Genomic DNA, 11161 nt, shown 5'->3' with positions numbered 1-11161 from the left:
ACTGACTCAGTAGAAACCAACCCTGTTCAGTTTTCTGCTTTAGGATGCTGCTTCCACCTAGCACACACATTCTTATCAATGGTTCCAAGACTGATGGCCTCCCTCAGGCTCCTCCAGCCTGATGGCCATGCATCTCTTGAGGACTGGACCTATACTAGCTTGCATCCATACCAGACTGAAATGTTCATCCCAGCAAGACAGCCCAGTGAGAACCGTCCTGCCTACTTGTCTGTGGCCACCAGGTCACTTTTCTGGTGCACCATACAGTTCCCTGTAAGGACCTCTGAATCCTAGCCTGCATGTGCTTTTGACAGGCAAGACACAGGTGACAGGCAGCACTTGAGACCAACATTTATTTAGTTTGCATTACCCCAACAGTAGCCCCAGTGCTATGTTCTACTCTCAGCTCTGAAGTCCCACAAAAATAAAGCCAAGCTTTCACAACGTGACTTCGTCGTACAGCACTAAAGCCAAGCTTTCACGATGTGCCTTCATCCTACAGCACTAAAGCGCTGTGGCTGCTTTGAAGGGGTTTTGGTTATCAAGGTGCTTGTTCTCGACAAAATGCCCTGTCAGCCAGAGGATGCATGCTTATAGAGAAGATCTGACCCATTTACTCATGCAACAAATTTATGTCCCCGCCCTCCCTCCACCACCTTTAAAATAAACACATAACTATTTACAATCAAGGAAATAAGGCCAGTGACCTTGGGGGGGGGGGGAAAAAAAAAAAAAAAAAAGACTGGCTCATTTAAAAGTGAATGAGAACACTTAAGTGCAGCCAGAGGCTGACAAGGACAGGAAGGTCAGACACACCACACCACACCGAGCTTGCCTTGGGTTTCAACACTATGCCTCAGTGCCTGTGGAAGGCAGGCAGGCTCTACATGACACTCAGACCCTTCCCACTACTTCACTCATCCCGTTAGCCCCCAGCACTGAACATCACTGGTTCATTACACAACATGATCCATGAAACACCCCCCCCACCCCGTCCCTGCCCTGGCCCTCCCACCCCATATGACTGGCTCACCCTGTGCTGGCCCTGCCTGGCTCCTGAGACTTCCCACTTTTAGCAGTTGGGGTACCAGGCCAGCAGCACCAGGGGCCAGATGGGTTGCAGAGACACATTTGGACACCACATGTGCCAAATAAAATTTGGTTCCATTTTAAGAGTCAAAGCTGTCATTAAAAAAAAAGTTACAAAGTGAGGATTGAGCCTTTGCCTATAGAAACCTTTTTTGCAAAATACCAAAACCGTACTATTAGGCTGTGTGCAACCAAGAAGGAAATGTAGGTCAAGACACCTTCAGAGGTCACCTACAAATACTTCCCCCAAACCAAGTGGTTCTAACTCTCAGACCATGTCCCAACTAAGTAACAGTATGAGGGTTCCAGACTGGTGCACAAGGTTCGCTTCTCCTGCCGACTGTGGCATTGCCTTCTGTCCTTATCTTCAGGGCAGCACCTCTGCCTCTGCTGGACCCTGTGAGGACAGGAAGTGAGTGTCCAACAGGCACCTTTTATGCAGCTGTCTAGTCCCTCACCCCCTGGTGACCAGATGGCAATAGAGGCAGCAAGTCCTGGACCCTCTGCATACCACATGGCACTGCACAGGGATGGTCCCAGCCAGACTGTTCCACAATAATGAGCTAACAGGCCCTGAGACTCAGTGGCCACTGGGCTTTCATTCTTACTTATAGACCACACTGCACAAGCCCTCAGCTCACAAATGACTGAGCCATGGTCATGGCCTTGGCCCTCCCATTCAGACAAAGCAGGAACCTGGTTATAGTGCTCACTGCTCCTAGGATCTGCCTGTGGCATTCTAAGGGTCATGATCCATGCTATGGTGCAGTTTCTGTGAGCAGGCAGGATTGCTCCCCCCAGACCCCTCCTATCCAAGGATACAGAAAGTTCCCCACTCACTTGTACTGTACCCTTATACCCGGCCAGTCCCAGCTCGGTGGGAAGTGGGGTTGCGCCGTGTTGTCCCATTTCCTCTGCCTCCCCGGAATCCACCACGTGAACTGCGGCCACGAAGGAACCTCCCTGACACTCCAAAAGTCTCAGTGTTCAGCTTCCTCTCTTCAGCCCATGTTGTCCGCCTAGAACTAAACCAAGAGATAAGATGTGTTAAAATCTGACTATAGTGGGCAACAACTAAAGTTTCTGAAATAGGCTTTGTCCTTCAACAGTTCAAAGAAGAACAGCCTCTGCCACAGTTGTTAAGAAGAGGCAGGGCTGCTGCCTGGGAACTTGGACCCTCATACAGCGAATCAGGCCTCCTGCAGCCATGAGGTCACCACCCTCCGTCTGAGCCTCCGTCTGAGCTATCTAGCTCTCCCATACCAGCCCAGTTTAGACCACCGTCACCAAGAGACTTACAGATCAGCAAGTTCTCCTGACTGGTTGGGCCCTCACTTAGCACATAGCAAACCATCACCCTGCAGGCTATTCTGATGCACAGCCACATTCATGTCTTGGCTTCACCTACAAAGTCCCTTACTCCACTCCCACAGCTGCTGCTGCCAAGCGCTGATCACACCTCTTGCACATGGTAACAATATGGCGGGGTCTAAGTCCTTTTCTTCAGTTGTCTTTCTAGATTCAGTTGCTCCCCTGGTAAAATGTGTGCATGACTCAGGCTACCTAGCTCATTTCCTGCTCTTCAATGGCTGGCAGCATGCCTAGTACTCAACCAACAGGACTCCTGGGTCTGAGTTTGTACCCCATGCCTTCTGTGAAGATTACCATACAGTCTGGGGTGCTCATACAGCTGACACAAATCACAATGACAGACTTCCAACACTTGCGAAGATGATGGGATGATCAACCAATTGCCTAAGCAGCAAGGTCCTCAAGGGCTTCCCAGGCTGGTGGGCAGGTCAGCCAGAGAGGACAGCATGAACGGAACTCTTGGAGGAGAGCACAGAGTGCAAAGACTTGCCCTCAGCAAGGCCGAATCAAGCCAGGAGACAGCCAGGAGCTTCTGGTAGCACATCCTAGCAGGTACAAGTAGGCCCAGCTGGGTCTCTTGTGCTTATGTAGAATGTAAGATCCCAGAATACCCACGCTGAATATAAGCTCCAAAGCTCGACTTAGTGCCAGTGCATTTAGTCATGTGCACCCAGGCCCTTACCTTGTTTTGAGTTCAGAAGAGATGTTGTCAAAGAAGGACTTGGATTTGTCGTAATAACAGTTGGGCCCCAGAAGATCGTCCTCAGCAGGAGTCTCTTCACTCTGGGTCATCACAGCTGGGTCCTTCTCTTCCCCCTTGTCAGCTTTGTCGTCTGAAAAGACAGCACAAAGCTCCAGAAACAAACACAACCCAGTTTTCTACTCCTGCTGGGGGTCCACTCTGCAGCCATAGACTGGAATATTTCATACCAAAGAAAGCCTTTCCTTAGCTGGGCGTGGTGGTGCACACCTTTAATCCCAGCACTCAGGAGGCAGAGGCAGGTGGATTTCTGAGTTCGAGGCCAGCCTGGTCTACAGAGTGAGTCCCAGGACAGCCAGGGTTACACAGAGAAACCCTGTCTCGAAAACACACACACACATACACACACACACACACAAAAGCCTTTCCTCACAAGTTTCACAAACCCCACCCAACACAGCTAATTTATTTCTCAGTTTATTCCAATTTGTACATTGGTCAGGACCCCAACTCACTCCCAAGTGACACCAGTCTTCCTGTTTTATCATGCTCTAAGGATTCTCTTGGGAGAGAACTTTCAAGTGAATCAGACCTTTAAAATTCAGTTTCTTCTTAAACTCTTTATCAAGCTCCTCTCGGTTGAACTGGGCATTTGCACTCTCAAAATCAAAGTCACCTTCAAACTTGATTGTGTTTTCCTTAGCATTAGTTGGACGGTTTTGTCCTCTGGAACGATTTCTTGTTCTCCGATTGCCTACATGGAGAAAAAAAAAACATCATGGCTGAAGTCACCAACTCATTTTCAGCTTGAATTCAAAAGCAGCTCACACACACTAAAAGAAGGCACAGCTCACTGAAGCACCACCTTAGTCCCAAGTCCCCAGCACAGGCAAGCAAAGCACAGCCTGCTGCTCATGGCTATGGACTCAGTGGCCACGGGCGTTACCTGACCGCCTCCGTGGAGGTCTTCTGTTCTCATCATTCACCTGCCCTTGAGTGTGCACAGGTGCCGGCTGGACTACATCTAAGGTGCAAAGGGAGAAGTGAGGGAAAGCTCCTGCAGAAGCCAGAAGTCAGCACCCAGCCACCAAAGCACGCCGCTGCCGCTGCCGCCACCACCACCACCACCACCACCACCACCACCACCACATGCAGCCCACAGGAAGGACTGAGGCGGCCCATAGGCTTGCCTGCAAAAGCATGTGGTTTGGGTTAGGATAAGGCTTTAAAACACGACCCAGTGAAACTTCACTGGGACACAGAACAAACTACAGGGAAATCAGTGTTCAAGTACCGCTGGCAGGCTTGCTGCTTGGCTGAGCCTGGCGACCATTGAGCTGTGTCGCCGAGGTGACCTTGCTGGGCAACAGTTTCTTAGCATTCAAGTTATCAACAGAACTAGTCTGGACAGCCTGCTCCACCATGGGGCTCTTGCCGACTGGGGTAGATGGGAACCCAGCTCCTGGGGTGGAGAGAGAAGGAAGTTTAGAAACAGCGGAGCCGAGAACGCTCACCTACCACACCTCAGCCAGCTCTCCTCCGGCTGGCGCCTTGGGGATAGGACAGAGGTGACATACTGTCTAGAAAAAGTCTCAACCTAGAGTTTACTCTCCCAGGCTGGCCCATTCCCTTTGAAGCTGGTCCAAGGTGACAAAAGAAACCAAGTCACAGGTTGGCACCAGAGCCAATCTCTAGGAGCACCAATTCTAGAGCTCACTACAAGGAGAGCAGTCACTGCGCTACCACTGGGACGCCCCCAGGCTCACCAATGGGCTCTCTAGGCAAGCTCTGACCAACCCTGAACGTGTGTGCCAACAGCCCTGAAACAAATTCAGAATTCAAGAAATGCTGGAGAACCACCACCCAAGCCTAGGATCTTCTAGAAAGTACGGTAGTCAGACTCTGAAGCTAAGTTCTCGAACAGCTTTATGAAAATCAGAATGAGGTGAGGACGACAGACTATAACGAAGGTTAGCAACCCAGTTTCTTAAAGAGTAAGCCCCTCCCAAGCAAGGATGGGCTGCCAGGTGCCTACTGTGGGAGATGGCACCCCACGACCACAAAACAATCCTCTGACACTGGAGAGACATGAAGTGCCTCCAGTACTCTCTGCTGCCCCTGACCTGTTCCAGGTTTGTCACCCAGGGGAACATTATATTCTTCAGGGCTGTGGGACTGGACTGAGACATGAAGCACAAGTTTTGATCATGGCAAAACAAAATGAAAACACTGATATGGAGAAACTCCAGGGACAGGGTTGGAGACACTCGAGAGGCAGGGATCCACAAGGTTTTCCTGACAGAAATTGAGCTGGACCAGCTTCTCAGGCTGGTCATCTCACTCAGCAAGAACGACCCCAAGAAACAAACAGGAAAAAGTCTTACAGAAGTCACTCGTGTATGGTTTTTAAAAATACTTAATCTATACAGACATTCACAGTCAACCATTTTACTGAGGTCAAGGACCCCTACAGAAGAGTGGGGTGGGGGGGGGGAGAATTGAAGGAACTGAAGGGGATGGCAACCTCATAGGAAGAACAAGTGTATCAACCTAGACCCCTGGGAGCTCCCAGAGAATATGAGGAAGGTTGGTGGTAATCCACCAACCAAGACACAATACGCAGGCTAGGCTGGGCCTTCCCCTTCCCCTTCCCCGTCCAGCCACCCCCACCCCGTACACATGTAGTAGAAGACTGCCTTGTCTGGCCTCAGTGGGAGAAGATGCACCTAATCCTGTAGAGATTTGATGTCCCAGGGAAGGAGGATACTGGAGGGGGGTGGTAAGGTGGGGGTGCGCCCTCTCGAGGCAGAGGGGAGAGGGGAAGAACTCTGGAGAGAGGACCAGGAAGGGAGGAAACATTTGGAATGTAAATAAATAAAAAAATGCTTATCTGTGTGTGTATTATGTCTGCGCATATGTGTATGTGTACGTGTATGTGTTGTGTCTGTGTATCACATGCATGCCCAGTAGCCTCAGAGGCTAGAAGAGGAGACAGGGACCCCAGGACTGGAGCTATAGACCACTGGGACGACCAAACGAGTGCTGGGAATCAACCCAGGTCATCTGAAAAAAGCATCCTGTGCTCCTAACCACTAGCCATCTCTCCAACCCCTTGTGTGCTTTTTAAGAAGCAATTTTGCCATATGGATAGATTTATGTGACCAATCCCAAGAAAAATAGAAGACTCTCCAGTCATAGCTCTTAATTAGAAAAGATACTGTATGTCCTAATTCAGATACTAAAAGGCCCTCAGGACTTAAGAGCCCACATACACAGACTGACAGTATGCTATGCCCCAACCCCTGGGGGCCTCCTGAGCTGAGGTGTGTAATGATGAAGGCTTGAGCTGACCGCTAGCATGACACCACATATAAAATAGATCTGAGCACGAGAACACGAAGGTGAAGACGCCCTGAAGTGCTGTGTCTCAGCAGAGACAAGTGAGCACACAGCTGCATTAACTAGCTCTCAAGATGGCACTGTTCATGCAGCCAGACACCTGGTGCTCCCCACTTGGAATGTCCTGAACAGAGAACTACATGTCTCATCTGACTTGTGGGGAAATTTCCCACAGCAGCAATTCAGAACATGTTTAACACCGAGAAAACCCCAACAAACACCTTTATGTCTTCCTGTGCAAGGGCCATGAACAGGTCAAACGCCGACTCTGACCAAATGCAAGCAGTACCCTGGTCCCTGGGCCTAATGGATGCTCTATCCCAGCCCCTGCCATCCTGGCTGTCACCCCTGGCCCTCAAAGTCTACAAGACAGCATGCACTTAGTTCTCCGAACTGCTGTTACCCTTGCAAGTGAGCTGAGGTGGCTCTGAGGACATGTCAAGCTCTGAAACAGGCTGTGGAGATGGAGAAGAACTAGGGCTGGAAGCAGCGGCTGAGGCTGGAGGGCTTACCAACTTCTCTGAAGAAGAGAGAGAGAGAAGAGCAAAGAGAAAGCACACAAATAAGTCAGGACATACTTGTCTTATCCTAGCAAGCCTGGAAAGAGCCAAGTGACCTCTCAAATGATGTATTTAGAGCCAGGCTGAGAAGTCACCTGCCACCTCAGAACAGCAGTCACAACAGGTGGTCCACAGCATTGGTCTGGAGCTTAATTAACATCCCTACCTCAGCTACCCTATGCTGGAGTCTGAGAAAGGGTGGATGGACAAGATGCAAACTTTCTGTTCTTAGGAATGGGGGAAACATGTATGTATACATACTTGCACGTGTGCACATTTGTGTGGAGGCCATAGGTCAACCTTGGGTGTTGCTTCCTTGGGTGTCATCTACCTTTTTAAAGACAGGGTCTCTCAGCTGGCCTGGAACTCACTGATTAGGCTCAATTTGTGGGTTAGCCAGTCCCGGGGTCTGCCTATCTCTGCCTCCCCAGCACTGATATAGTGCCCAACTCTATGTTTTGAACACAGCTTCAAGGTCAAAGACAGGGCTGATCTCTGGGAGTAGTAAGCCCTGTCAGTGGAACCATGTTTGAGCTGGGCTCTTGCAACACACCAATCTATGCTACAACAGGAAACAGGGTATCAATGGGCTCGCAGACAGATCTTATCTGTAAAACTACAGCTGCACCACAACTTCTCATCTCAGGTGCATTTTGATTTATGTCATCTGGTGCAAACTCAACAATGCTGCCTCAGTCTCAGGAAACAGCTCGTCAACACTAACGCTTATCAGGAGTGGTTAGGATGTAAGAATCCAGCAGCTGCAGGACATGAAGACTGTCTGGCTTTCAGGGTGCATGACTCCACTGCATGGTGATCACGGTAAGAGTAGTCAAGCACACAAAAACGGTCACTCACCTAGACCTAAGGAAGCGGCATACTGCTGGCTGAGCAGGGAGCTGGCTGCCAGCTGGCCATACGGTGGCATCCCTCTGAAGGGGCTGTAAGGCACATGCGGCTGGAAGGGCGAGGCGGAGGCAGAGCCCAAGGAGGACTGAACAATGAGACATACAATACAGGTGAGAGTGCTGCAACACCCTATTACCCTCAAGTCTCCACAGACAGCACATCTCAGACAGGAAGAGGGTGCCTGGGCTGTCCGCCTGCACTCCTGCTAGGGTAGGTAGTTGCCAATCATACCTTTCCCCCAAACATTTCACTACAGCTGCATGAACTTCTTCACAGAATTAAAACTCTTACAGCTGCCCTCTGCCAACAGCAATCTGACATTTTTACGAGGAAATGCCACTTTTAGGTGGAGAAAGGCTCCCTGAAGAGGGACAGCTGTGAGGCCAGAAACTACTTACACATCTCCAAGGTGTCTTTCATCAGCTGCCCACCAACCTGCCTCCAGGACAGCCCGTCCCCACACCCCTCCCTCTAGTCTGGTTGTTACTTTCCCCATTTTGAAACCTCGAATACCTATCCATCAAGCTTTTCAGAAATCTGACTTGGGTTCTCTCAAGTGCCAACGCTGCACCCTACCTGCTCCTACCTCTCTAAATATAGCTTCATCTCAGAACCCGGGGCAGTTTAAACTTACAAAAGATAATAATCTAGCTGCCCTACCCACCCCTTGTAATCCTGGGGTATAACCTACCAGGCAGTCAGGTTTAGCTTAGCTTAAAGACTTTCAAATTTAGTGTCTGACAATAATGCAACACCACAACAGAAAACTATTAGAGAACCAACCCCGTCACTTCCAAAACACCTGATGCGCCACTTATACTCTGCCACTCAAAGCTAGATTGCTATGCTCTAGGTATGCCAGGACCAGGCCAGACCACCAGCAGCAACATCTGTATATCACGCACAGCAAGCTACAGGTCTCTTTCCCTAGGGGCCCTCCATGCTGAGCATTTTACCCTGTAAAGTGTATGCTCTGCATTAATTAACCCCTTAGGAACACAAACCGTCTAGGTGAAAACTAGGCCAGTGTTCACTAGAGGGCAATTCCTCAAGCTGAATGCTCCAGACAAACAGAGGACACCAACTTTTGAGTGGAAACCAGCCTCTCTTGTAAAGGCACACCCACACACAAGCGCACACACTCACCTGAACAATAGCAGGATCCTGAGGGAGTGTATGCTGAGCTTTTGGAGGTTCGCACACAGTAATATCCTTGATATCACTTCCTCGGAAAATGATGTACTCATAAATTTCCTCTCTTGGGGGAGCAGGCCTGTCTGTGGGACGGTCTTCAGTACCAAAGGACCTCACTTGGGGTTGAGAAAGAGACAGTTAAAATTGTTGTCCTGTGCCAAGTCCATCTGCTCAAGCCTCTGACTACAGAGAGTACCCTCTGACACAGCTGACAGTACCTATAAAGCACCACGTGGGAAAGACCACAAGGACAGCAATTCAGGAAGGGACTGCAGTTCAGGAACTGACAATCTGCAAAAGCCCGCCGATGGGCAGAGCTCTTCGAAGAACCTCTTTTTCTCACATCTAACTTTGCAGAAGGAACCCTAGGCCCTCATCACGAGCTGCAGCTGAGGAGATTTTCTGAGGCAAGCATGAAGCCTCCCTAGCCCTGGTACAAAGAACAGGCTATGGTTGCTGCACAAACAAAGGGAACAAATCTCCAAATTCAGACACCCAACGTTAGTTTCTATGTCCATAAGGAAATCCTGGCCCCAACGGACCCTCTACAGGATGATCTAGGAAGGCTAGCACACCTCTCTTTGGCAAGACTCCTGGGCTGAGCTGAATCTGGTGGCAGGCTTTAAGTAGCAAGCTCCTATTGTGGACAGGGGCCTACTCTGGGTCTGTTTCTCCAACGGAGGTTCAGCATGAAGAGTTCAAGTGAACAAAAAGCCCGAACCCTGAGCTCTTCACTGCGGCACCAGTCTGGGTGACACGCTTCAAATAGGAGGTATGGCTAGGGTTTAGGAGAATGGCCCAGGACTGCAGCATGCTGGCTTCAGATTGGCCTCGAACCTCCCATCTGCACCCTGGAGGGACTAACACGTTAACCCCGGGCGGGCTGCTGCGCTCACGCTTCTGGAGAGCCGAAGGAAACAAGCGCCCCATTTAACGCGGAGAAAGAAGACAAAGAAGCTCTGGGCCCTCACGCTGCCGCGACTAGCGCACCGACTCTGGACTTCTCTCATCAAACCGACCCCTCAAGTGGACAGGGTCGGGAGAGTTCAGAGCAGGACAGCCGCAGTTCAACCGACGCCCTAGCCCGGCGGGAGGCTGCACCAGGACTCGACGGGCGGTGGCTACCAAGGGGTTCCAAGGAGGAGAGCGCGCCGGACCCGGGCCCCCCGCGTGTCTCGCCCCGCGAGGGCGTCTCGCGGGTTGGGAGGTCCACGGCTTCAAAGCCGCCCCACCCCCCGACACCGGCAGGATCCTGGTCCGCTCCTCCCACAGCCCCCGCCGAAGCGGGGAACACCATTGTGCGGGCAGGCGCGGGGCGGCGAGCTGTTGGGGCGGCAGTTGGGCGCGCGGCGGCGGCGGGCCGCTACCTTTGGCGAGCGCCACGGTGGAGTTGTCGGTGTCGATGGTGTAGAGGATGCCCTCATAGCGGATCTGCGCCTTGGAGATGAGGCTGATCTTGCTGCCCAGATACGGGGTGCCGGACGAGCCGCTCATGGCGGCGGCCGGGGCGCGCAGGGCGCGGGGGACCAGCGCCGGGCCCCGCCCGCTCCGCCGCCGCGCGGTGGCCTGGCCGCCCACTCCTGCGCGGCTCCGCGCCGCCGCCGAGGCGCCTCCTGCCGCGCCTAGGGGCCTGCGGGCCACGAGCGAACGGGAGAGGGAGCGGAGCGAGGCGCTTAGCCTGAGTCTGAAGGGAGCGGGGGAGGAGCGCCGCTGCAGCCACATCCGGGGCCTCCCGCCACCGCGCGCCGCCCCCGTACGCTCGCAGCCCATTGGCTCCTCGCTGCCGGCTCCCTTTAAATATGGCCGCGCCGCAGGCGGTGGGCGGGTCCGCGCCTGCGTATCTGGAAGCTGCCGGCCTGGGACCTGCCTCTCGGGGTCTTCCCGGCCGGTTCCCGGCGGGCCCCGCGCACCGCCTAGGGGCGTGAGACTGAGCGGGCGG

The 11161-nt window shown here is 52.2% G+C and overlaps 1 protein-coding gene across 5 annotated transcripts; it reads right to left on the bottom strand.

The window, feature by feature from the left end:
* Positions 1 to 341: 341 nt before the first annotated feature.
* On the bottom strand, positions 342 to 10960 carry Lsm14b (LSM family member 14B). Of its 5 annotated transcripts, XM_021192933.2 has the most exons (10): positions 10590 to 10956; positions 9175 to 9338; positions 7978 to 8113; positions 6963 to 7079; positions 4455 to 4622; positions 4107 to 4184; positions 3753 to 3914; positions 3143 to 3293; positions 1930 to 2114; positions 346 to 1486 (listed from the first exon to the last, which is right to left on the bottom strand). In XM_021192933.2, the coding sequence occupies exons 1-9, from the start codon at positions 10942 to 10944 to the stop codon at positions 1943 to 1945; spliced, it is 1503 nt and encodes a 500-aa protein (XP_021048592.1). In that variant the 5' UTR covers positions 10945 to 10956; the 3' UTR covers positions 346 to 1486; positions 1930 to 1942. The 5 variants fall into 5 exon arrangements, with proteins under 5 accessions (XP_021048594.1, XP_029392700.1, XP_021048592.1 ...); XM_021192935.2 differs by lacking the exon at positions 6963 to 7079 and having other exon boundaries at positions 342 to 1486; positions 10590 to 10957; XM_029536838.1 differs by lacking the exon at positions 4107 to 4184 and having other exon boundaries at positions 10590 to 10959.
* Between the last annotated feature and the right edge of the window lie 201 nt (positions 10961 to 11161).

The sequence above is a fragment of the Mus pahari genome, chromosome 3 (genome assembly GCF_900095145.1).
Source record: "Mus pahari chromosome 3, PAHARI_EIJ_v1.1, whole genome shotgun sequence".
Classification (NCBI taxonomy): domain Eukaryota; kingdom Metazoa; phylum Chordata; class Mammalia; order Rodentia; family Muridae; genus Mus; species Mus pahari.
The sequence above is the reverse complement of the archived record's forward strand: the minus strand, read 5'-3'. Positions and strand labels throughout refer to the sequence as shown.

What these genes read in the sequence shown, in the direction of transcription:
- Lsm14b (XM_021192933.2), bottom strand. Translation starts at nt 10,944, where the DNA reads ATGTGGCTGCAGCGGCGCTCCTCCCCCGCTCCCTTCAGACTCAGGCTA. An exon ending in ACCTCAGCTCACTTGCAAGG is followed by an intron (nt 4,623 to 6,962) that starts GTAACAGCAGTT and finishes TCTCCACCCCAG; the next exon opens with GAGCTGGGTTCCCATCTACC. An exon ending in ACCTCCACGGAGGCGGTCAG is followed by an intron (nt 3,915 to 4,106) that starts GTAACGCCCGTG and finishes TTCTCCATGTAG; the next exon opens with GCAATCGGAGAACAAGAAAT.